The sequence below is a fragment of the Lagopus muta genome, chromosome 22 (assembly GCF_023343835.1).
Source record: "Lagopus muta isolate bLagMut1 chromosome 22, bLagMut1 primary, whole genome shotgun sequence".
Lineage (NCBI taxonomy): Eukaryota > Metazoa > Chordata > Aves > Galliformes > Phasianidae > Lagopus > Lagopus muta.
The window spans coordinates 3,130,889-3,157,251 of record NC_064454.1 but is presented as its reverse complement, the minus strand read 5'-3'; the positions used below and the strand labels follow the sequence as shown (position 1 = coordinate 3,157,251).

The window sequence follows — 26,363 nt, the reverse complement described above, 5'->3', positions numbered from 1 at the left end:
TCCTCCCATCGAGCCAGCATTTTATTTGTTATTCCTTTACCATCTACCAACACAGACTGAAAAATGCCAGGGTTGAAACAGCTACACGCACCTGTTTGAACACTTGGTTGTATAAATGCCTATTCTATGTGCACACACAAACAAGCAAAAATAAGACTGGCTATTTTATAACCTAACAAAAACGTTCTGTGGGGCAGCATTCCTCTTTCAAACTCTTTTAGCATAAATTACGATCCATAATTCCTATCTTATCATGTCAGGCAGCTTCAAACTGAACCTAATGATGAAGAGAGCCAAGTTCTTCCATCATATTTAATGCAGTTTCCAGCAAATCTTTATTTACACAGCTAAATATTTTATGGGCCAAAGATTCGGGGCTACTTGAAATGATGAATTCATCCCTCCGAGGGGTTTTGTTCATGGATAAGTTTGTCTAGGTTTGAGGTACACGATGAAAGGGAAGATTTAGTCATTCCCTTTCTTTTACAGGCTGCCTCCGTCCTTCCATTGCTCATTCACAAATCCCTGGTGCCTCTGTAGGCAGACAGCTCGTAGGTGGATCTGAGGTAGAGGCTGCTGCTGGCGTTTGTGAGCAGTGTACAGGGCCGGCTCCTTCCTACAAACCAAAGGGTCAGCTGTGCCTATGGCAGGGTGAGGATCTCTGCTTATCGTAGCAAAAGGAGAGCCAACAGGAATGGGGAAATTCAGCCCCAGGCAGCAGCCAGAGAGGCCAACTCCTTATGAATTAGACATGGCTGCTGGAGATGGCTGCTCTGCACCCAAGGGCTCAGCCCTACTGCATGACTCAGCCCCTGCATGGGGATCCCCGCTCACTGCCTGCCCCCAGCACTGTGTGCACCCCCAGCACGGCCGTGCGTCCGCTGCTCTCTGCATCTCAACTGTAGGGAGAAAATGGAACCCGTGCATTTAAATACCTCTTAATAGTTCACCCAGTCCCTCTGTCCCTCTCTTGTGCAATTTGCATTAACTTTGCTGCTCGTTAGCCTGTGTGCGAGGCACTGCTGGCAGCAATGCCACCCTCCTTTTTGAAATTGGACTGGAATAAGAAAGCTGAGCAATTACAAAGGATTTCTGTGTGGTGCTACTGAGACCAAAGGCTCTCTTTATGGTTAATGCATCATTCCCCATTACAGCCATTTCCTCTGAAGTAAATGGGATTTTGCCATTATACTTTATGTTTATTGATATATATTTCCTAGCTGAATTGACATTACTCCATTGCTCTTTTTTTTCCTACCCTGAAATTGCAGGAAGCCAAAAATCCTTCAACAATAATGAGTTAAATTCTGTTGTGTGCAGAGCTCTGCACTCTCCCATTAAGTGGGCTGGGATTAAAATGGGCACCACTTACACATTAATATGCATTCCAGAGTAGATACTATATATGACTCAGGCTAAGGGACCAATTGTTTAGCTGGGACTCTTCCTAACAGTACCTCAGTGCCATTCAACCAGAGGGAAACTTTCCTTACAACTTGACACTGAAGAGTGAGGTTGAACAATAAAAATACCTGATTCCTGTAGTAGCTAAAATCCCTGCAGCGCTCTTGGAAGGTGCTGCTGTTGGCATCCCCCCTCTGCACACCTGCAGTTGGATGTAGCATCTCCCTCCCTTTCTCTTCTATTTGCTGTCTGGTGCTACTGTGCATTGCTGATTGAGCATCCTGTACTTCGTCTCCAGAGGCAGCAGCAGCTGAGATATGGAGGACTGAGCGGCTACTAATGCTGCACAAGGCTTCTCACCCTTTCTGAATCCAGCTGCAGTGTTGGCATGACCAGAAACGGTCACAGTGTGATGGCAGTTGGATGGACACTGAAAAACAAGTTATTTTCTGGCTTTTTTCTTTTCTCGTGTCACAACACCACTTCTTATCCCTAACTGCAGTGCTGCAGCCAGCACTTGCCACCCAGCATGGGTAAATCTGAGCACCTAAGCCACAGTTAGTCACCTAGTTAAACGACCTGATTTTTTCTCAGGATCTGAGTTGCAGCTGGGAAAATCAGGCCAATTCTCAAAGTGGCCAAGCATAGCTGGGATGGGTTTTGAGCACTCAGCTTCTTAGAAGCGGATCCTAGCAGGGCCTCAGAGCAGGAGCAGCCAGAGGAAGGGTCCTCTCCAGGTCCTGACTATAAAAAATGCCACTTGGGAGAGATTCAGTGCCTGCCCTAACCAGGAGCTATCAGTCATCAGCAGCATTCCTAGCAGTAAATTAAAAAGAACATTTCTCAGCTTCAGGTCCCATGATAAAAATATACCTTGCCTTTTGTTTGCTTTATGCAGTATTTCCTCCTTGCGCGGAAAATTAATTTGAAAAGGGAGTTTATTGTCCCCGTGGATGAGATAGGCACCTTCTGAAATTGCTCATGAATAAAAGTGTGTGGGGCCCAGCCTTGTGCTTCTGACACCCTTTGGGGTCCTGGGAGTAGAAAGGCAATGAGGAGGGAGCCGCAGTCAAACCCAACAGAGCTCCATTGTGCAGCTTTCCAAGGCAACATCAATTCATGAAGCCAACAAGTTAACAAGGGTGGGTGGCAGAGCCGTCTGCCCTGCTAGATTCCTTCAGAGATCTGCTCTGGGGGCTGGAGAGAGTAAATAGGGAGAGCAGCTTGTCTGCCTGCACTCTGCAGCAGGAGAAACTGCTCATCTCCAAGCCAGAGCTTTTCTGGGAGGGCATTCTGAATTCACTGCCTCAGACACAGCACACATAGACGCGTTCCCTAGCAAAGGTTAGGGAGTTGAATTTAGTAGGAAAGAGCCTCTGCAAGAGGAGGAGGTCAAACAAGCAAAGCAACACAACAGAAACGTTGGATAGAACTGCAGTGAGGAAAACCCACAGGCGGTCAGCAGAGGCAGCTGGCCTCCCTTACAGCTCTGCAGCCTGTGCAGAGGGAGAGCTTTCTGCAGAACTACTGCAAGCAAAGCAGAGGCTGCTGTGCAAAATGCATCTGTGCCAGCCTAGGCAAAGGTCAGCCAGGCAGAACAGAACCAACCGCGATGCTGGCCTGTCCTTGCAGAGGCAGGTGCTGGGACTAGCGGATCTCAGATGAGCGCTGGCAGATAAGGGCAGCAGAGCGCTTCAGGAGGAAGTATTTTCATAATCACACATTTGCAACACAGCCCTTTTTTGCAGCATTATCTTTCTGCCTTCCTCTTACTCTCTAAATGAACAAAAATACGTATATTCAAGGGGTGGGGAAGCCAGTGGCAGAGCTGAAACACAGCTGAGTCAACAACACGCGTCTGTGACCAAGTGGGTGACATTTCACATCGCTGCATGGTTATCAGAGCACCCTCAAAAGTCATCACTGCAGACAGAAAGGGCAACGGGTAAGCAGATGAATGTCTTATGTGGCCCTATGGGCACAAGCTGCTATGCTGGAGGGTCCCCGCTGCCCTAATCCTAGAGCCGTGGATCATGACCCTCTTCCCTCACCTGGACCATTTCCTACAGCCAACCCTCCTGCAGCACATAACATGGGGTGCTTGGTGCCCTGATCCTGTCCCTTTGGTCAGACACATTCCCTCTGGCTTCACGACGTCAGCAAGCTTTCTGAATTATCATTAAACTGTAACGTACCATTTTTAGTAGGTTACTGCTTGAGGCCAGCCACTGTAAGCTGGAAGTTTTTCTGTCCTCAGCCAGATTTTGTCATTAATAGCTCTGAGACACCCCATCTGTTTCTGGCACTGCCATCTACGGGATCCCTCCTCTCCCCCTGTCTTTGGAGGGGGCTGCCTTTGACCCCACTGCCAACGCTGTGTGCTCCTCAGCCCTTCCTCCTCCCACACCATTTTGCACAAGTGCGTGCCGAGGGATTATCTGTTGTGAATTAGATTAAACCAACATCCCCTTCAGTCTGACCTCCTTCCTACCACATCTGTAGCTCTTAAGAGCAACGCTGCCCTTTTTCCTTTAAGCAGGAAGCTTTGAAATGAATTCAAGGTGCGTTGGCCTCCTGACACTCAGCTGAGGTCTGATTTCTGCCCCCAAACTCTAACATTTCTATCCTTTTCTGCCTCCTTCACTCATATTTTTTTCTTAAATATTTTTTTTTTTAATGCCTTCTGGATTCTGGGTGGATTCCTCACTTTGGCAGTCAAAGCATTACAAAGCTGAGCTGATCCACAGCTGCATTTCAGTGCTGAGCACTTGGAAACACTACAGGGATAAAAAGGCAGCACCACACGGGTTTGTTCTGCAACCCAAGAACTCGCTTACCAGAAGACTTCAGCCTTGTTTGCTGGAGTGCAAAGGGATATACAGGCACCCCGAAGGGAAATAAACAAAAGAAGAGCACATTCACGTAGCAAGGGACGAATGGAGCTAGTTAATATTGCCAGGTTATTCTAACCGGGAAAATCTCAGGTTTGTGCCCTCTGGTGGCGACTGCATCTCTCCTGTCCTCAGCGCTGCTGCAATGCCTGCACGTCAGGGCTGAGCCTCACCCACGGTCACATCAGCAGAAAGCAGTCCTAGGACCAAGATAAATAATTGCACGACGAGATTGCAACAAAGGACGCCCATGATTTGCATGCTTGATGTGCGGCTGCAATTACTTTTAATTATCCTCAGCTTCACCCCCAAAGTTTGACTCCTAGTTTTTCCTGTGTGTGTGCACAACATGTAACCCTACTTAGAGGGAATTCAGGCAGAACTCAGGTCGCAGTTAATGTGGGGCTAACGGTGTCTATCTTGCCAGAAAGCGGATATGACTTTATCCATATATCACCAGCACTGAAATGCTCTCTTTGTTTTGCTTTCCCTTCAGACAAAAAGCACTGGCATCGACAGGTGGAAGAAGCGTCCAAGCAGCATGCGACTGGTTGGTATGAAGTAATACATGTTAAACAGAAAAGAGTACAAGAAATGAGCAGCTTTAGTGGCTAAGATTTTAGCCATTAGAAAGCAGAATGTTACTGCAGCTGTTTTGATGGGAACACGGCCTGAAACACAGTTGCAATTAGAGAGCCAGTGTTTGAGGGCTGTAAATAAACAATGGAGAAAAAAGCCTTGTCTGAGAGTTGGTGATCTCCAGCAATAGCAAAAAAAGGGGGAAAGAAAGGAACCGGTCCTCCCTGCACCACAATGCCCAAAGGGAAAACTGAGAGCCGCCTTCTCAGAAATGCTGAGCCATTTTCAGTGCTTTCCCCACCACGTTATGCACACTGAATGTCAGAAAGACGGAGGCAGTGAGTGAGGTTACATCTTCAGACTCTCAGTCTGAAACTAAAATCCAATTTTCTGTATTACTTAGTAGTGGTAAGGGGCTGCAAGAGAGATGGCGCAGCCCTCAGCCTGACCCCCAAGAGTTGATTTTTTTCTATGAAGGGAGATGGAAACAGAGCAAGGACAGGGGAAACTGATTTTGCTGAAGAAAACACCTTTCTATGCCAATCTAACCCTCCTTTCTCCCTCTCAGGCTGTTCTCCCATGTGGGTGATCCATTCCTGGATGACACCCTGCCTCGGGAGTACGTCCTCTACCTGCGCCCCACCGGCCCCCTGGCTCAGAAGCTCTCTGAGTTCTGGCAGCAATCAAAGCAGATCTGCGGGAAGAACAAAGCTCACAACATTTTCCCACATATCACCCTGTGCCAGTTCTTTATGGTAAACCAGAGCTCCTCTTTCTGCCGCCTTTATGTATGCATGCATGAGCAGCCCCTGTCAGGCTCAGGCTGGAGATGCTGCACACTTCATTCAGTTGCTGCAGAAGGGAATTCAGGGGTTATGACAAGAAGTGCCTGGGCTTGGTGAGGAGGTAATTGGGTTTTAAACAAGCTGTTTTCAGGGAAGAGCAGCAGACTAAATTCACGTAATCACAAATGATTGTTAGCATGAGAGGAGCGTGTGCGGGGGGATGAGGCTCAGGAGGTTATTTGGGGATAACTGATCCCGCTTTGAGGACAAGGGATGGGCAGAGGGCTTCTGAAGATGCCTGTTTCTATGACCCTCTGCTTTTTTCTCACTGTGTGCCAGCAGAGGCAGACCATTCATACATACAGCACCATTCACACTCACCCACTTGAGCCTCTCTTTCTCTACCAAGTGCACAGCAGAGCTGAGTGCAGGCACAGGGATCAGCTCTCCACCTGAGCAGTGCTTGTCCTGTTTCCTTTGGCAGTGTGAGGACAGCAAGGTCGATGCTCTCACTGAAGCCCTGCAGGCCACCGTGATGCGCTGGAAATGCAAATTCCCTGCCCCTCTGCCCTTGGAGCTCTACACGTCCTCCAACTTCATCGGGCTTTTTGTCAAGGAGGAAAGTGCTGAGGTGCTCAAGAAGTTTGCTGCAGACTTTGCTGCAGAGGCTGCCTCCAAAGCAGGTGGGTGACACTACATCATATGAAACCCCACGCTTCTCCCATAGTGGCCATTTCAGAGGTCATCTTCTGCATTAACCTGGCAGTCTTCCATGAGCAGGCAAAGGGATAGTGCCCAATTAATATAAAGTATGAACAGGAATTTAAATGCCAGGGCTGCCCATAGGGGAGCAGTGATACCTGTGAGCTGAACCAAGGGTGGTCTGAGAGCAGCACCCCTCCGGGAGCCTTGTTTGTCAGCAGGTTTTCACTTTAAAGATCACCTCACACTTAGTGTCGAGCGCTGCTCCTGAAAGGGAAGTTGACATTTGGCGGTTCTTTAACCTTTCAGACAGACTGCAGCCTGCAGGGCTGAGCATTTCCTGCTCCACTCGCCGCCACAAAACCTTCCTCAGCCTCAGAAGGGCTGCTGTGCACTTCTGAGATGCACATGGGGCTCTGAGAGAAGAACCAGAGCACCCTGACAACCTTAAAGGAGCCTTTCCACCAGCCCTGCTCAGTGCCAGCCAACCTCCAGCCCAGCCCAACCCATCAGTTCTTTCTTAGGGGCAGCCAGTTGCTGCACTGCGGGGTGCAGCCTGGTCAGTTTATCACACTGAAGTCTGTGGGGCTTCTTTGGAGTCGCAGAGCACGTTGTCTCTCACTGATCCAAAACCAAAAAAAAAGATGGATGAACTTGCAAAGCTACTCCTGGCTGGCATTTACAGCCAAGTCTATGAATAGCTGCAATTCTGACTGAATAATCAGTCAAATTTAATTGCAATTTTCAGTTGAATAAGCAAAAGTAAATTACATGCAAACAATGCATCCTATGATTTCCACATCCACTGGGAGAGTCCCAGTGTTTCACATACTTCCACCTTTCTGCTTCCCTGAATCTCCTCCTGATTTAGATTCTATTTTTGCAGGATCACTTTGAATCATTATTTTACCTATTTCTGCTTTCACAATTTGGGAACACCTTTCCCTCAGTGAGCGAGCTAATAATCCAACTAAAGTACATGAAAAAGATGTAATCAATTTACATGAATATGGATATCCATGGATACATGGATTTGTAATTTCTACCATAAGAGAGAGGAGGGACAGTGAAAATAATGCTGTTTCACTTGCTTATTTAGGGGAGATCCTCAGCTCCCAGTGACAGAAAGGCTGCTCCTCACTGGGGAAGTCTCTTTTAGCAGAAGGCCTGTGTGTGTGCATTACAGCAGTTGTTATCACACCATCCAGAAGAGCCCCTTTTCTGAATTCAAATGATTTCTGGCAGTTTGGCAAGGATGTTTGGTCTACCACCCTGGTGTGACTAAGAACTGAATCAGACCACAAATCCCATGGCTCGATCCGAGGCACAGCACACACAGGGAGCCCACGTCTGACTTACCCAAAGCCCTTTCAGAAACTCACCTCCAATATCTTCTGCTTAGGCTATCTTAAAAAGCTGCACTACCACCTCCTGCTCGTGGCCCACAGCCGCTCTCCCACCTCAGAAAAGCTGCTAATCTCAACAGCCCTGTCTTGCTAACTGACATCTTCCTGCTGCAGATGTGCACGTGGAGCCCCACAAGAAGCAGCTCCACGTGACGCTGGCCTATCACTTCCACACCAGCCACCTGCCCACGCTGGAGAAGCTGGCACAGAACATCGATGTCAAGCTGGGCTGTGACTGGGTGGCTGCCATATTCTCCCGAGACATACGCTTTGTTAACCATGAGGTACGTGCTGTAGAGTTTGTTTCAGTCCAAAAAGAAATGGTTATCATTCTCCAACACAGTATATGGAAAAAAAATTATGTATTTCTATTCTGCAAATTGGGACCTTGGGTACAGAGAAAACAGACAGGAGATTGGTCTCATCTCCTGTGTGCTTCCCCAAGTCAGATGTCGAAGTCTGAGCCAGCCATCTGAGGCTCCCTTTGCAGTCAGTGCAGTGAAACAGACATGTCCAGGAAGAGCACCATCCTCCTTCCCTAAGTGAAGAGCCAACTCGGCCTTTAGAAGCTGCAAGCAGGCAGTGTTATCACCAATCACAACGGGAGCTGCTGCTGAAAACCAGCTCACATCTGTGCCTATCTAACTGAAGGCAGCCATGTGCCAGAGCTTTGGCCTTGTGCTATCAGGTGACAGTGACTAGCTGACTCCCTTTGAAGATACCACAGATATCTAGGAGGATTAATGAGCAAATGGGCTGACGCCATCAGAGCTGATGATCCTGGCTTTTATTTGCATGATACCACTGAAGGAATCAGACTTGCCAGGGCCAGCAGCATGCCTGCTCTCCCCTTCAGTGAGGACTGCCACAGCCATTCCTAAGGAAAGTCACTGGTAGACATTCAACACATGTGGATTCCTCATGCTCCAGAGCAGAACAGATCACAGAATTATAGTTACAGATCTTTACCACACTTTTTTTTTTTACTTTATCTTGCTCACATTGGAAAGCACAAAGAAAAGCAGGTGGTCACAGCTCAGTATTACTCATCACCTATTAGCACACAGTTCTGAGAGCAGGATGTCACAGATTCAGATCTGTTGTCAGCTCCAGCTCTGTTTCTGCCTTGACTTCAAAAGCAATAGCAGTGAGAACTGCTCTTGTAGGTCAAGCACAAGTGGTTACACTGGCAATGGCCACTGAGCACAGAACTGCTGTGAACTGCAGCTCACAAGAAGAGTGCGGTTCCATTTCAATCAAAAGTTTACATTTAAGCATGCAGTCATGTCTTTGCCCTCACTAAAAAACATCCCCACCTGGTTGTCAAAGACATGACTGAAATCAGAGAGAAGAAAAGCTTTCCAGCAGTCTAGGAGTGGGAAACAGTAGGAATTCCCTCAAGGTAACGCTTCCCTGGATAAAGCACAGAGGTGCATGATAAGGAGAGCTGCTTACACCATGAAAAGGCTCAAGGTCTGGGTGGAAGTGCCCCTGCCCCACTCTACTAGAAGTTCCCTTCCATTAACAACCCTTTCATTCATTTGTGCTTCTGTTTCTTCCTCAGACTCTACAAGTGATCTATCCTTACACTCCCCAGAACGATGATGAACTCGAACTGGTTCCTGGGGACTTTATTTTCATGTCCCCAGTGGAACAAACCAGTACAAGTGAGGGCTGGATTTATGGCATTTCCCTTGCAACCGGCTGTTCTGGGCTGCTGCCTGAAAATTACATCACGAAGGCGGATGAATGTGGGACCTGGGTGTTCCATGGGTACGTAAAGCTGCTCAGTCTAATTCTAGTCACTGCAAAAAGGGAGCTCAGCAGCTGAGATTTCACCTGGGTAAGTGAATAGTCTCACTTCACTTCCTCAGGGCTGCTGAGAAGGTGGCTTTGGGGGAAACATTCTGGCACACCAAGCCCCATCTGGTAAGCAAAGGAAGCGCAGGTGCTGGCGCCATGCATAGGATTAGAGAATGATGTGATTTATTCAGCTAGGATGTTACAGCAACTGTTACTCATAGGATGGCTGCTGCTGGTTGACAGAGCTGGAGCAGATGGCCACTGCACAGACACTGCAGTGAAGGCATCTCTGTGGTGGGACCTGGGTCACAAAGCTTTGAATTTGTGCATTAATTTGGGAAGTGAGATCTGTTGTGTATGATTCCATGGGGAAAAGGTCTGGATCAGCAAGATTTCTTCAGACACTTTGCAAGACATTCAGAGCAGTTATCACCTGCCTACCATTTGCTTCAGTGAGAATCAAGACCTTGACTTTTGAATAAGGTTATGCTTTATGCCTCTTGATTTTGATAGGAATTAGATAAACCTAGTAAAAACCTACTGCTGGACAGGTGGGTCTGGGCAAATCCCACAGGGATGTCTGCATCCCTAAGCACCCAAACACCTTTGGCACAACAGGAGCATAGAAAGTAGCTTCTCTGTAAGAGCACACGATAACAAGGAGAGCAGAAAGACACATTCCTGCCTGCTGTCTGTCCAGCAATCCCAGGCAGGTGCAGAGGCTTGGGTATGGTCACACAGCAGATTACAGAGGGAGAGGATGGAGATACAGAATGAGACGCAGACAGTTGATACCTCAAATTTCAGTGGGCAAACATGGTTTGTGGGGAGAGTGTCAGAGCAGAAAGGGAGCACGTGACACCCCTGTCAGCACAGGACAAGCACTGACCTCACTCAGCATTTAGTAGAAATCAATCCAACATCTCATCAAGCCAAGCAAAATGCAGGAAACAAAAGAGAAAAAAAAACCAGCTTTTTTTTCTTTGTTCGTGACTTTTCAAGCTTAACACACACGTCATGGTGAGCGACAGATGGAGAGCAGACACAGGGCAAATGTAGCTTCCAGGCTCACTTCCAGATGTGATGGCAGTGACCATTCTGTGCTTCTGTAAACCAGTCCTGGCTTCACCCTGAGTCCTCCCAACCCAGAAGACCTTCAGGCAGGGATAAGCACAACAAGAGATCATTCATCCCTTCTGTCACAACCATCCATTCTTTTTCTGCCTGCCCTGTGAAAAACGGTCACCACTTATAAAGGGCTTCCACTCATATGTGAGCCAAACAGAACAGTCCTATCTATCCCACATCTGTTGCCAAACTTCAACTCATCTTCCATTATAAGTAAAGAAAAACCCTCCAGTAGCCAGGGCTTAGCAAAATTACAATCAAGGCACATGGACAAAGTCAATCAGCGAGTCTGACTCAAGTCAGGACTTAATCCAGGGCCTCCCATTTGCAATCCAGCAAAAACTGTCTTTTCTTCCCCCAAAAGTTCCCATCCAAAATGGTTCACATCCACAAATACTGCAGCAGCCTGTTCTGTACTCTGCTTTTTTTCTTACAGTACCTGGAAGGATTTTGAGGCCAAGAGAGACAAGCATGGGGAGCAATTATTATTGCAGCTAAAAGGAAAGCCAAACATTTTCTAACTCCAGCACTGCTTTGTCTCCAGGCAAGCAAGGAAAGGCAAGCAAAGAAAGGAAATGCCCCTTCCCTGATTACTGCTAAAGATTATAAATCATGAACCAGAGCATGCAATATGAAGCATTTATCAAAAACATTATTATATACCCGGAAACAATCTCATTTTACACAACAGCTTCCCACAGGGAATATTGGGTTACAGAATGTCATTTGGTCAAAACAATATAGCAAGCCAAACACAACCAAAGCCCAACTGCCATCCAGGTCAACACGTTCACCATTAGATCCTCTCGGTAAGATGAGAATGGAGCACAGATAACTTTATTTCATAGGCATGAAAGAAAGCATGGCACTACTCACCGGGATCGCAGAGCTGCCACATGGAGGAGGTGGGACCAGTGCCCAGAGCTGGGAGTGGGGCTGCTGGTGGTGAGCAGTGCTTTGTGCTGCCTCTGTGTACACAGCCACGTCCTGCTTTATTCCTGCAGAGGAAGAAAGAAAAAACAGCCATTGAGTTTTCCCTCCTAGTCACAAGAGACTGCATTCTTCAAGTGAAAATCATGCATTATTGAGACCATTGCTAAAATACAGCTCATTCCTGGCTGCAGCACCATAGCAATACCATGCAACAGATATGGCAAGGAAAATGCTATTCTGAGACACTTGAGCAAATCCTTAATACAGCAACATAAGGTTGCTTGTGTCTGCAGATTAACTGGTTTTGGAACATTTCTCCTGAAAAAGATTTCCCTGTTGCACTACGCAAGCAGTGCAGAAGCTGAATTCTGGCCTCTGCAGGACACAGTTTTAGGGCTAATATCCAAACTGTGCCTCTAGAGCTCAGCCCAGCACACAAACTTCCATAGACAAACACAAAACAAAAAGGCATCCCTGCCCTATGAGAAGGTTGTGCCTCAGCTGCAGACCAACTGGCTGCCATCACTAAGAGACAAATCTGATGAACCGTTTCTTAGGGCAGAACAGGCTTTGCTTTCAGAATGGGGCAGAATGTCCATGAAACCAGACTGTGTCTTGAGAGACTTCAGGTCTGAATCCTTTCCCTGTCTCCTAAAACAGGAATGGCATTGCTTCTATTCTGCAGACCCCAAAGATTTGCCATGCATCTAAAGTGCATTTCTCTGCCAGCTGTGGCACATTGTGGCATGACTGGACCTGCTAGGGTCTGGTAGGGGGAACATTTGGTCTCTGATTGGTGCTATAAGCTGGAAAATAACTACAGACAAATTGTTCCAGCATCCCATACAACCCCACCTAAATCCTAAACTTACGTAACCCCTTCTTGCCATTCCTGCAGGAAGGGTGATGGTGTTAAGAATTTCATGTTATCTAGCAGTAGTTTCAGGCCCAGCACTAGCTATGTGGTTATGCAAAAAGAACAGCTGTTTTTTTTCCCCAGAATTGTAAGAGGAAAGCTTCAAAAAGCAAAATACATGAGCCAGAAACGCTCATTTGGGAAGCCTGATGTTTGTTCTTGTTTGCTCTAAATCTTATGATCTGAAAGTCAAGGACACTTCATGACTGCTCTGCTGCTAGTTCTGCATCCTGCAAGTGAAAAATAACCTTCCTGAAATGAGCTCAACACTCCTTTAGGCTGAAACTGGCTGCATTTGTAGCAATGTTAGGAGATCTGTTCTGACTGAGCCTGGGAGGGCACCTGGCCACAGCTATGTTAGAAACAAAATGTTGTGTAGAAACAAAGTGTTGGTGGTTTTTCTTACCCCTTGTGGCACCAAGGTAGAAATCTTCTGGTAGCAGCACAACCTACTGGTGAGCTGAAGCTGCTTGGAATGAATCTGAACTATAAATCCCATCTGTGTAGTGCATGTATACATCTATACCTTAAAGCCTCCCCAGTGGGGTATTTTCTACACCACCTTGTGTGCCTGTGAATTAGGGGGCTGCCAAGTCAAAAGGAGAAATACTTCACCCTCAGCACACAGAGCCCCAAGGAAGTGGGACACCCAGCAAAGGTACAAAAATTGGCTTGCCCCACAGAAGCCACAAAAACCAGGCATTCAGTGCCACAGGTCTCTTGCATATACATTTAATGGCATACAGCAGGGAAAAAAAAAGTGCCATCTTTGCATCTGTGCACCCAGCACCATCCAAAAGCTAAAACTTGTGACGATTCCCTGCACTGTTTTTCCATTACCAGCAAAGCTAGAAATAGTCACCTCCTCCACCCCCAAATGGATATCAGCACTATAGATATTACATAGCAGGCTATTTTGGCTCCCTGAGAGAGGCCAAAGCTATTCCTTGCCCCTTTAATAAGCCTGAGAAATCAGGCTTGGCGCAAGTAGAAGGGGGAGGAAAAAGAGTCCTAATTTTTCAAGCTATTTGTGCCTCAGTGTTTTTTTTTTTCCACTGTTTTCTTCCCATTCTGCAACAATATCTGGTTACTTTCCCTGGAGATCCTTCTCACCCTGATAGCAGTGAGTGACAAGGCAGAGGAGTCCTTTCCTACAATGAGCACTAATGGCATTGTGTCATGATGGAGACCTTCCCTCCATCACCTCCATTCTTCAAGGGGTTCCTGGCCAGGATGACATCGCCTCCGGAACACAGCAATGTCACCAGGAGCGAGGAAGGCAAAGCATCTCCCCCGTGCCATCTAGAAGACAGTAGATGCTATTGTCTGCTTCAGTCTCTGTGTGCCAAGAGGAGGAACCACAAGGCTTTGGGAAAAGCTTCCAAACAATGACCTATGCTTAGAAGATGACTAAGCTGAAATAGTGTCAGTGGTTTCTGTTTTCCAGCAGTGGAAAGGAGACATGGCTGAAGGCAGGGGGTGGCTCTCCTCCAGGCACAGTGAGATAGGATGCCTTTGCCTCATCACCACTTGCAGTGAATCCAAGCATCTATTTATAGAGAGTACAGCATCCATGGCCTTTCGGCAAGGGCTTAGGGAGAAAATTAGTCTCAGAAATGGTGCAGCAGTTCCTCAGGAAGAGGAGTAGTGAAGCAAACCCTCAGTATTCTCCTGGCTGGTGCTCCTGAAAGACTGCAATGTGGGCGAAGCAGTAAGAGGCTGAGAGCTGCAACACTGCACTAAAGACCAAGATGGGCCTACCTAAGAACTTAAGCTCCTTCTCACCCTGAGATGTTCACATTTCTGGGCTAGTGAGGATATATCCATGTGCAGCTGGTTGTGCCTGTGCTATGGGCTGACCGCTGAGCACAGGGATGAATGCTGGCCTGTGCTCCCTGCTCAGGGCTTGGCACACACGGATGCACTGCAGAGCTGCTGGATCAGAGCTGCCCTTATCCTGCCAGCTGGAAGCACAGTCTGAGCATCTCCCTGCAATACATCATATGGATGTACTCTGCACAGGAGGGTTAGACAGGATTTCTCACCCCAGCACCTGGTCAAATTTCTCACAGTTTATCCATCAAATCTCCTCCTACGTTTAACTGTTTTTCAAGGTCTGCCTGGTACCTCGACTCATCCTTGCACCCCACTCCCACCAGATAAGGGGCCAATATCAGTACCAACAGTGTAGCACTTTTTACATCTTCAAACTGGCACAAGACAGACTGAATTTGCAGATTGGTTCTTCACAAAAATGCAGATGACCTACTTTTGTTCCACTGGTAGGAGCATGGGTGTTATTTTAACAGCAGTGAGAAGCTCCTCTGAGATTTCATCCTATCTAGGTGCTCATAACTTCTGATGTTTTTAAGGCACTGAAAAGTGCAAGCAAAGGCAACCATTTCTGTCAAAGCAAATGACCACGTGCATTAAATGACAACCTTTTAATGACTAAGCAAGTGCAGCCCAGTCAATGTAAGCGAATGAGCAGAGGGTCACTGCAGGTTCTGTAATTGCCTGTCAGTTTGCTCCCCTGGGTCTTGGTCACAGGCTTTGAATGTCTGGGCATGAGAGCTGTACTCAGAGGGAGCGTCAGCAGATAAGCATCTTGAGGGAGAATGGGATCTATTATGTCCCTCTGGCCGCGTTTCACAGGAAGAAGCACTGGTGAGAATAAATTCCCACTGTAGATGGGAAATGGAATAGACAGCACTGAAAAATGTGGATGCAACCACCCAGACTGAACACGTCACTTCCCTACAAGGCAGTACAAATGTTTTGTGCACAGGATCCATGAGAAGTGCCCAGGATGACAGGCAAGGCTGTGCTCCAGCTTTCCACTGTACCCCTTAAGCAGCAAAGCACTGATGCTCTCCTTGCTCCTCCCAGTCAAAAGGAGAGATGCAGTCAGCTGTAACCAGCAATTCTGTGTGCTGACTCTCCATCCTACAGCTTGCTTCTTGCCAGTACCAAAAGGGACATTCCAGTTCTATTTAATATGGGTAATGGTCCAGAGAGCAATCCACTACACTGCTAAACAAACTAGTATGTGTATTTCCCATTTGTAGCACAGCCACTGACCAGCCCAAATACCAAGCACTGTACAAATATAACTAGCAGCAGCTAGAGAGCAGCAAGAGAAATTTCTCTGTAGCAATTAGCTTCCAAACCGGTCCACAAAGCCGTGGTGAGTAACATGCAGCAGGTCCCCAGATGGGGCTGATGCTGGCCCTGTGGCTGTGAGAAATGTCCTGGCATTTTCCACGAGAACATTAAAGGTCTGACGGCCTCACAGACCAATGCCTGCACACTGCTGTTCAGTGAAACTGTTCCTAAGGAAACAAGAAGCCCATCAAGACAAGGTTCATCTCTTCATGTGTGTATATTACCTAGCAAGGTGCTCTCTAGGCAGATCTAAAATACAAGTAATAAAGTAATAATGTGAACTACAGTAATTATCATCTGTTCCTGCAGACAGCGGCCCAAGGGCATGAAGCCTGAAGCACTCCCAAAGCCAACACCTTTCTGTTTCTGGCAGGTCCTACTCAATCCTGAACACCACATCTTCCCCCTCCCTTCAAGCATTCACCGACGGAGCTCTGGAAAGAAGACAGCAGGAAGACCAAGGGCCTGGGGACACAGGGCCACTCACCATCATCTGCCAAAATGTGCAGGTAGGGACCCTCACACACACAGATCACACACACTTTCAACATCAAATTTCCAGCAGCTGTTTATTTCCCCAGCTCTTATTCTCTGGTCCCGTTTCACTGCCTGTGCTGGAAGTTTCCACTTGCAATTCTCTACAAGCTTTAGAAGGACACAATAAACCACATGCAGAGAAGATTTCAGTATTTCTAGCCCTGCTCTTTGCAGCCATGTGGCAGGGCCTCATCCTCTGCTCAATTTGACTTTTTACACCAGCATAACCAACTTCAGAGAGCTTCCTGTACCTGCACGAGGGTAAAAGCAAGAGCTGGCCGGCCCTGGGCGCCATTAGCAAATCAGATCTCAGAAAAACACTTGCACTTTCATAAAGGCCAAACATGCTGTCATTTTTTCTTTCAGCCACTGAGAATAAGCAGCCAGCCAGGGCCTCAGAAGCGCTGCCTCTTCGTCTGCAGGCATGGGGAGAGAATGGATGTTGTTTTTGGGAAGTACTGGTTGTCGCAGTGTTTTGATGCCAAAGGTGAGTAGGCTCCTTTGGGTCCCTCAGGCTCTGGGTTTAGGTGAAGGAAGGAGAGTAACAGCTGCCCAGAGCAAAGCTGAGATGGAAACTCTGGTTTCCAAAGCGGTGCTTTGACATTGTGACAGGACTGCACCAGAGGCAGCAACAAAAACCAAGAAGTAAATATTGCACTTGTTAATGTTTAGAAAAATACTGCAAGAACAAATTCTATTAAAGTAGTGTCACCTAAAGAGCATTTTCATTTGGAAGTGATGCTGATAGTCAATGTCCAATGCAAACACCTGTTAAAACTTTGTATATTTGTTCTTGGTCCTAAATGTAAAAGGGTACATTCTGAGTGCCTTTCAGGGTGCAAACTAGAGATGGCAACCCAGTAATATGACTGTAGGCAAACTATGATCTGCCACGAGTCCCTGATATATTTCTTTATGTACATACACTTAAGACAGAGACTAAAGCTACAGACCATAATCTCAGGCATTGTCAGCTTTAGAGCTGTTTGGAAATTTATCAAACAAAAATATTTTTCTATTTGAAGGGATGATTTTACAGCTACCTTCTTTCCAAGTCACATTTGAAGAGCTCTGATATTTTTACGCCCTGTAGAAGTGTACAAGTTGGTGTTTCAGTCTTTGTGGGATGAAAATCACTTTCTTTTTGGCAACCCTAAAGATAACTTGAAAGCATTAGGAACATTCCTTGCAGATTTTGAATGAATACAGCTTAATTTTGTCAGGTTCTTGTTAGTTTTACATAGGAAACACTGCTTGGCAGCCAGGTCTAGGCAGTGCCTGCAAGGTGCAGACATTATAGCGCAGGAGGGAGGAAATAGGCACAATGCTTTCTGTCTCTCTGACCTAATAACTCCAGCAAGTGCTCCTGACCTCTCCCTTGCAGGCAGGTACGTGCGCAGTAACCTGAATATGCCTCACAGCTTACCTCAGAGGAGCGGCGGGTTCAGGGACTATGAAAAAGATGCGCCCATCACTGTGCTTGGCTGTACGCAGGCGAGGCTCGTTGGTGAGTTGCCCCTGGCAGGCCTGAGTTTGCCCAGGAAGCTTTGCTATCTCCCTCCCACGCACTCAGACACAGAAAGAGAAAGCACAAAGCAGAAAGAATGAATTAGGGGCCCCAAACTAACACCATTTCGGTGCTTCAAGAACCTTCCTGAAGTCTCTTACTGGCAAGCCCCTTCTTGCCTCATTCAGGTGCTGCAGCTGAATGAAAGACAAAGCAAAAACCCCAGGCTGTGGTATAACATCACATGAGCCATGAGCAGTGCATTTAGTACTGCCCTGTAAGTGTGCTGCACTGGAAGATGGTGTTATTACCAATGTCACTGAGAAATGCAGCAATGAATGCAGACTGTGGTCTTGCCTTGATTTTGACAATCTTAAAATGTGATCTGCAGTTCACCACACCGATGTACTTTCAGCAGCCTATCTGGGTTTACATTTGCGTGGCAAAAACACACTCCAAATTATTCCCAGTGTTCATCCATCCTCATCGCTGACTCCTCATCCTGTGAGTTTGTGTACAGAAAGATGATTATTCAGTAATCAAGGAGCAAATATTAAGCCCGGTGACCAGGGGAGCCTGAATCCCCAAACAGAGAACAGCACTTTGCATTTTCTCCAATTCACATCCTTCAGAGCACTTCACGTTGGTCACATTCAAAGTAGGGCAGCTAAAATTATACTTGCTTTCTAAACAAAAATAAATCACCGCACGGCAGCGGGATGCGCGCTCTCCAGGCCACATGGCATCAGGGTTTGCAATATGCACATAACAGAAGGCAAATCTGGGAGCAATCGCAGCTCACTTGGCTGCCATCATTAAATGATCCCAGCACACAAGTGTGTACGTGACCAGGCACCATCCAGCTGCCTGTGCTGCTGCAGCACCGACCTGACCTTGGTGCTTGCTGGAGCCCTAATTCCTCCCACAACTGAGCAAATGAGCAGCAGCCCCATGGCAGAAGGCTGCTACACATGCAGCTCTTTCTAAATTAGCCCACTTCTCCCAACAGATTTAGAGATTGCTTTGACATGGTTACAGCCATCATTAAACACATGAAGTCGAGGTTAATAACCCCTTCTTACTCCCACCTTTGTGCCCTGCCTCTTCAAATGGAACAAAAACATGACTCTCGTAGCACAGGTCTGTGCGATGCTCAGAGCCCTGTTCTCATTTGGTTCCCTTAGGCTTCGTGAGAATATTAATAACCCTAAGAGTGGAGCTGATTCTTATCTCATTTTCAGTGATCTTCCACCTGTGTAATGAAATGGTAATTTATACTAGCAAAGAATCGAGCCAATTGAATTAAGTTGGGTTTGAATTAAGTTGAATCATTCTGATTTATGACTTTTAAATGAAATTAAATGAAATTCAAGCTCTCTCTACAGTTTTTTCCCTCAGTGCACTATTCACTTTTTGGCTAAGTACAAGAGAAAAAGAAATAGAGCAAAAGCTGCTGTGCTTTTTTTGCATACTGGTTAAGTACGTAGAGGCACATGGCACAACAAACACAGAAAAATGTCCCAGTTCCACAGCTGTGCACGCAATAATAATAAAATATGATGGGTACATTCATTTCCTGAGACACAAGCAGTGCAGCTGGGAAGCTCCTGCAGCTCCTAGCTGGGTGGCACATACCTACATGCTGCTGTTGCTGCTACCATGCCATCTGTCAGTTTTTATTCACGGGCTTTAAAATCTGCTTGCAGGAGAAGCCTTGCTAGAAACTAACACCATTGTAGACTACATCTACAGCTCCCCATCCCTTCGGTGCGTACAGACAGCACACAATATCCTGAAAGGTAAGGACCTATTGAGCAGGAAAGGCTGCATTCCTCTGGCTTTCTGGGAGAAACATTACCAACCAGATAAAAGGCAACGTGGCATGGGAAAGCCAAACAAATGGTAGTTTAGGGTGAGGATTATTTCTGTGGGAGTGTAATTTGCAGCAGAGCAACACCACCTGGAAGGAGCCCTCTTCTTTCTGCAGGGTGGGATGAGTGTACAGCAAGGGGGGTGCAAGCCCCGCAGCCAGCACAGGTCTGGGGTGGGTTTTGTCCCCACGCAGAAGCCAGGAATGTATTTGGGGCGCATCCAGCTCAGCTCTGTGCTGCCATGGTGCTTCTGCAGTTGCTGCCATGGGAAGAGGAAAGCATTGCAGAAACTAGGAAGGGAAACAGCAACGAGGCATGAGACCTCCTGGTATTGAAAACAGTTGAAAAACAGCTCCAAAATGCAGGCACGCCTAAGTTCAGAATATTGCATGTAATTGCTGGCCAGCAGTTTACATGCCTTTGTACATCACATGCCAAGTATGTAGATCAACTACTTCCCTCTTTTCAGAATCACTATTAATCAACTGACTACTTAGTGTCAAAAGAAAACCCACTATTTAGAATCAAACCTAAGCATTAGAGCCACAGAGTCTTGCTGCTCTCCTCCACAGCCACTTTCAATGATACAGAGCTTCTTTTCTGCCTTTTCCAGGTATGCAACAAGAGAACAACCTGAAAATTCGGATAGAGCCAGGCTTGTTTGAATGGACCAAGTGGGTCTCGGGGAACACACTACCTGCTTGGATACCCCCCATGGATTTAGCTGCAGCTACTCTAAGCGTTGATACAACCTACAGGTAGCACCAAGGGGGGTGGGGAGCATGGGTTGCTTTTTGGGTTTGTTTTCAAAGAGGGACACTGCTGCATTTCTAAACTTAAGCATGGCTGGCAGTGACCAGAAAACCCTCAAAGTCTGTTTGTTTTGATTCATTTCCTAAAATGTAGGAGCTAAGACTCAGGCAGAGCCATGCAGCCCTACCTTTGGAGTATGGAGGAAACAGCAGAAGTAGTTTTGCTGGCTCAGTTCACTGATGGACTGAATAGCATCACAGCTTCAGCAATGCCTGCCCTGCCCTTTCCCAGGGAAAATTGCTTGTCTGTCTATCCTGATAAGCATGATGATGGATCTTAACTGTGAATTTCATATCATCCTGGGGAGCATGTGCACATTTGTCAGTAATTCAGGGTCTCCTGCATCATCAGCATTCAGAGGTCTGCCACCAAAAAGTTTAAACACAAAACAGTTATCGCTTCTCAGCAGTTATATCTCAAATATTTTTAGTGCAAAATTCTGCACGTTCCTGACTTGAGTCTTCTCAGTTTTCAACCCCAAAAGTGATTGCTGAAAGTAAACAAAATAACCATCTGCTTGAAAACACATTTGAATGGCAAATGGATAAACACCACTGATCTTTCCCCGACATTCATGCTGCTCAGTCCTGGTGCCACATCCCCAGCTCCTGCCCACATAGCTCCGCCACCACAGTGCCCTCCAGCCCAACACACAAATGCTTTTTACTCCAGACTGCACAGAGAAAGGCTAAATAAAACCTAGCAAAAAAAAATCATAATGCAGCAAAGAATAGACAAGATCATCTGTTTGGGCTTCCTACTCTCAAATTTAGGATTCCTTTATATGAGCTGGGCTCACAGAGCTCCCACAAAGAAGGAAACTCCCCAGAGGCCACAGGGCTCCAGCCTTCCACCGCACCTCACTACCCGCATCGCTGGAGCTTGGCACACTACTTTAGCATGAGCCTGATAATGGGCTGAGCAACCTCAGATCGAAACAAAACCTTCATAGCAGAGCATGCACACGCAGGAGTTCCACCTAAATGGGCTTGGTGACAAACACATTGTTTCTGGGTTTTTGTGGTTATGATATCACCAGAACTGCTGGTGTTTCCCGGAGTCCCAGCGCACTCAACTGTGTAAGGATGTTCAAGTGAAATAAGCAGCTGGAACTGCAAAAAGCAACAGAAAGAAAACAAGAACAAAAATAAAACAGAAACACCCTGATATTTTTCATTCCTAATTATACCATAAAGTCACCAGTGTTGTGTCCTTTTGGTCTGCAGCTAGAATTCCAACATGTCTGGCTACCTAAATAAAGGACCCTACACTGTATTTATCCCTGGGAGGGTAGCAAATGGCTCCCATATAACAGAACAGCTGGACCACAGGAATCTCAGCTACAGAACACACCTTCCTTCCAAAAAGACAATGACAAATGCTCTCAGCATGAGAGAAGAGCCTGTTCTTGTGTGGGACTGGGAGATGCCCCCTGGTCCACCTCCCATCACCACAGTAATTCCTGCAGACAGAGCAGGTCACTGGATGAAGGAACAGCTAGCTCCCTTCCTAGAGTAACAGCATGAAAATCCATCACAGCAATCCTCACACTGAGCTCTGGGTCCCCGGGGGATTGGAAGAGTTAAAAGAACATATACTTTCAGATGAATCATAAGCAGCACTTCTAACGCTTCTTCTAATTTACCATACTTGTTTTGCTCACAGACCTCATATTCCTGTCAGCAAGTTAGTGGTTTCTGAATCTTATGATACATACATAAGTAGAAGCTACCAAGTAACGAAAGAAATCATCAGTGAATGTAAAGGCAAAGGTAAGTGCTCCACTCTCAACCTTTTATTTTTGTGTTTGCCCACAAGCCTTGGCAGCACTGTGTGATACTGGTTGTCAAGGGTCTTGGAAATGGAAGCCTGAAGTAATTGGTGGAAATCCATCCAAGTGCTTTAATCAGAATTAAGTTTCAGTTAGAAGAAAAGCAAGTGCAAGACAGCTGGAATCTCACCAGACATTTCAAAATGAAACAGCACTGAGCTAACTGATCCCAAAAACTGAGACGTGCTCTATGTTGATAAGCCCTGTCTTTCCCTGCATGCACCAATTTAACGTGCTGTCATACAATGAACGGGACCCACTCTGAATATTTCTAATGGTCAGCTCCACCTCAGGCACTGTCCCTAGAGCTGGGGACACTCTCACACCTCAGCCTGCATTTCTCACTGTTTCAGGAAACAACATCCTGATAGTGGCACACGCGTCCTCCCTGGAGGCTTGTACCTGCCAGCTCCAAGGGCTCTCGCCACAGAACTCCAAGGACTTTGTACAGATGGTCCGAAAGGTAATTAGCAGCAAGGGGTAAAGCTCGCTGGCTTTAAAAAAGAGAGATTTGCAACCTGCTTAGCCAGGCAGAGGACACTTTGTTCCTCTCACCTGATCATTCAGCCCATTCCTGAGTTTCCTGCTTCAGAAGTCAGGAGGGTAAAGCAGATTGGTTAAAGAGGCTTTATCTGATGTGACATTTCTGTAACAGAGCAGGCGGATCAGATGCTCACCTACAGCTGGGCACAAAGTGCAGCTGTTCTAAGCCTGCACAGCTCGATCCCTGCCCTGCTTACTGCTTTCATTTCCTTCTCTCTTCATGCAGATTCCATACTTGGGTTTTTGTTCATGTGAAGAACTAGGAGATACAGGTGTCTGGCAGCTTACAGATCCCCCCATCCTCCCTCTCACACACGGACCAACTGGAGGCTTTAACTGGAGAGAAACCTTACTACAAGAATAAGCAAAGCTACACGAGCAAGGAAAACCCACGGCCTTTCCAAGCGTTGGAGAATGTCTCTTCTTTCTTGTGTTTATTGACAGTGGAAAAATAGTCATAGCATTACGTGGATTACACAAACAGCTGTTCTAGCATATCTCACACGGCCAGAGTCATGCCAAAATTCTCATGTTCAAACGAGGCAAACACAAAAGGGAGCGATTGGGGTGAAAATATTAAAATATAAGTTGAAATTCTTGCACCGCAGGGAGGCTGTTCAGTCAGTAGCTCAGGTAGATTTCTCCACCATGAATGGAGCTCTGATCACACCAGTAACTTCCACTGCCTCCCGCACCACACCAGTAACAGCTAGCTCTGTGTGAAAGCCCAGCATTCAGGAGGGGCTTTTTCATTGCTATTTTCCGCAGAGCAGTAGCAGGCTTGCTCAGGACCACGTGCTCACTCCTCACTCACAGCCCCCAGGTTCTTGGCACCTTTCAGAGGGCACTCCACCACCAGCAGGGAACAAGAGGTCAGTGCTGACTCACAGGCAGCACCAGATGCTCCTCTCCTCTGGTCCAGCCCTCTGCTGGGTGCTGTGCTGGGCACACTGCTGATGCAAAGGCTGTGGGATGCTGATCTGCATCAGGAGAAGTGCTAAGTTTCACAGCACTTACTGATGAAGATGGCACATCTGAAGAGGGCATTATGGTGAACAAAGACCAGGCACTGTTTCTTTTAAGTGGAGATGGAATAAACCTTTTCCAATCAAATATGGAAGATTTATGAAGTGGTTTTGTTCCCCTCTTTATTTAGAGGATTGAAATCCACTCTTGTGCACAGACCTAGCATGAAGCATTTGTGTCTTTGTCATTTAGAAGACCCTGAAAAAGGGGTTCTGCCTTTACTGAGATTTTTGTGCTGGTCGTTACACAGCAGTGGCTTTCTGCCAGCCCTGGTGAAGCCCTGCACTAAGCAGCTTTCTGCAGAGAGTAACAAACTCAAAACAACACTGAAATTCAGCCTTTGCTGCCTGCTCTCCTTCCAAGTGCCATCTGTCATTAAGACAAAGCAGAGCTGAAAAATCAGGGCACTGAAATTCAGGAGCAGTATGCTTTGTTCTACATTCCAGTAAGGGAAAAGTTAGCTTTTGGGAGAAGGGAAGGGCTTCCATCTGGACCTACAGCTTTTGAAATCCCAGGAAGTTCTGCAGCAAACAGAGCTGCCGTCCTCATAGTGCGGCAGCCTTGTCCTGCAAGATGTCAACACCAGCTACTTCAGAAGAGAATGCTACAACACCCCACAGAGGAGAGTTTATAATGCTAATTGACCTAAAGAAAGCTGCTCGGAAGCTAATCAGCTAGGTCTTCAGAATGCTCCTACAGATGTTTGTGTAGCTTACTTCGAGAAGGTACAGAAAACATGCTTACATGGGACAAAAGAAGACTTGAGCACACTCCTTCCTTGGTGTAGATAAAAATAACAGCAGGCCTAAATTACCCAAAAAGGTGATTGCTACAATCTAGTCAAAGAAAAAAAGATTTGCTTACCTGTCCCAAAGATCACAGCTTGCCAAATGCTCCAAAAGAGAGAATCCCCAGGTAGAGACCCTTCCCTTAGGGCAGCTAGCCCTTAAATGAGGCTTAGGGAGGGTAGAACCAGGCTTCTGGTCTCACAGGTGAATTGCTTTCACTTGTGTTCACAGGGCTGGCTACATTTGGACCATTATTCAGAGTATGTCCATAAAATACAATCATATTTACCAGAAAAGAGACTCTGGCATCCTAGGGTACCCCTCTTCTACCCAGTTTTCCCTCTATAGAAAGCACTAATATCCTTATTTAAAACATTTGCACAGAAGTTTATAGAGGCCAACTTTAACAAAGGCTTATAGTTCATAATAAGATCAGAGCTTGATTTGGGGCAAGTTTCTTTGGGGCAGGAGTAGCCTCACCTTGCATTGGATAAGATGTAGCTGCACTTCCAGCAGCCAGAACAAACAAGAAGAAAATTGCAACAACACCTTGTTTCTAAAGCAGGTAAAACGCTCTGCAGCTGTGGTGTAACGGATGTTAAGGGGCTGAACTCAGCTTTGTCTCCACTTTAACGAGCTGATCCTGAGCTGGCCAGGGCAAACACAGCAGATGCTGTACAGATGTTGACTCAGCAGAGAGCTCATCCTGTGCAATATGTACATTGTCACAATGCATATCAATATCTATTATTTATACATTTATGACTGTAATACACGGTTGGCCATTCATAAGTGCATTACAATACCAGGGATGTATACTGAAAAGTCAGGGAAATAACATACAAGATGACAGAAAAGAACTGCTTCTCCGCAGTTATACTGCTGTCACTTTAGTTTTTAACTATAATTTAAACTCTTCTGGGCTGTGTACAGACGTTTTGAAGAGCGTTTCTGGCTTGTTTTCCTCCAAGCTTACTCACTGCAAATTTGCAAAGGGTTTATTTAAAACTGAAGAGGCGACAATCACACGACAGCTGATTTGGTTACTGATGAGCGTGTGATTCTCCGGATGGCGTTTGGTCAGCAAGGCGTGATGCAAAGCAGTGCAGGCTGCTGAAGTCCTACTGCAGAGTTTATTCAGACAGAAGCGTGGAACAGAGAGGGAACAAAACCTGAATGCACAATTTGAATAGCGTACTAGCTGATCTTTGCATATAGTAAGTAATGCAAAACAAAAGTGTTCTGTTTGAGAAGGTAAAATATGTTAAAATACTCTCTTCTTAAAAAACTATATTTTTGGATGCTTGGGAAAGTATTTTGACAATTGTAGTCTTATCTCGCATTAGATTTTTCAGGTGTCAAGAATGTCAGGAAGAAAATCTTACTTCCTTCCAGCATTTTGATTTCTTGTAGGGGCTTTGTGTTAAATAATGTCATGTTGATGAGGCTTATTGGGAGAAGAAAGAAAAAAAAAAAGATGTTCATTTTCCATTTTTAATTAATGTTAAGAATACAGAACAGTTGCTGCTTCACTTTCACTCCATTGCTGCTCATTAATGTGTATTTAATGTCGCTTCAGTGTTCTGTCACAGAAGAATGTTAGGCTTGAGCTACCAAAAGCAGGTGCAAGTCTTCTCCTTGCCATCCCTGGGAGCTGCATCAGATCCCAGGAGTTTAATTAGGGTATAGAAGGCAGGCAGCAGTTTCCAGATTTCTCCCACTCTTCCCAATTAAG

The 26,363-nt window shown here is 46.3% G+C and overlaps 1 protein-coding gene and 1 long non-coding RNA gene across 4 annotated transcripts in view; one reads left to right on the top strand and one right to left on the bottom strand.

Moving 5' to 3' along the window:
* UBASH3B (ubiquitin associated and SH3 domain containing B) overlaps nt 1–26,126 on the top strand; it is a 54,073-nt gene extending 27,947 nt beyond the window's left edge. The window contains exons 2-14 of the mRNA XM_048968504.1: nt 4,792–4,845; nt 5,443–5,629; nt 6,144–6,342; nt 7,882–8,051; nt 9,332–9,540; nt 16,086–16,221; nt 16,616–16,736; nt 17,634–17,756; nt 19,463–19,555; nt 20,241–20,385; nt 22,106–22,212; nt 22,625–22,734; nt 23,041–26,126. Coding sequence (XP_048824461.1) covers nt 4,792–4,845; nt 5,443–5,629; nt 6,144–6,342; nt 7,882–8,051; nt 9,332–9,540; nt 16,086–16,221; nt 16,616–16,736; nt 17,634–17,756; nt 19,463–19,555; nt 20,241–20,385; nt 22,106–22,212; nt 22,625–22,734; nt 23,041–23,178 — 1,792 coding nt within the window. The 3' untranslated portion in view covers nt 23,179–26,126. The remainder of the gene's footprint in view (nt 1–4,791; nt 4,846–5,442; nt 5,630–6,143; nt 6,343–7,881; nt 8,052–9,331; nt 9,541–16,085; nt 16,222–16,615; nt 16,737–17,633; nt 17,757–19,462; nt 19,556–20,240; nt 20,386–22,105; nt 22,213–22,624; nt 22,735–23,040) is intronic.
* LOC125703704 (uncharacterized) lies at nt 837–24,768 on the bottom strand. Of its 3 annotated transcripts, none has more exons than XR_007380943.1 (4): nt 24,705–24,768; nt 11,575–11,696; nt 6,520–6,628; nt 837–4,495 (listed from the first exon to the last, which is right to left on the bottom strand). It is a non-coding gene; the product is annotated as an uncharacterized LOC125703704 (long non-coding RNA). The 3 variants fall into 3 exon arrangements; XR_007380944.1 differs by lacking the exon at nt 837–4,495 and adding an exon at nt 6,319–6,426; XR_007380945.1 differs by lacking the exons at nt 837–4,495; nt 6,520–6,628 and adding an exon at nt 9,547–10,799.
* Nucleotides 26,127–26,363: the final 237 nt, after the last annotated feature.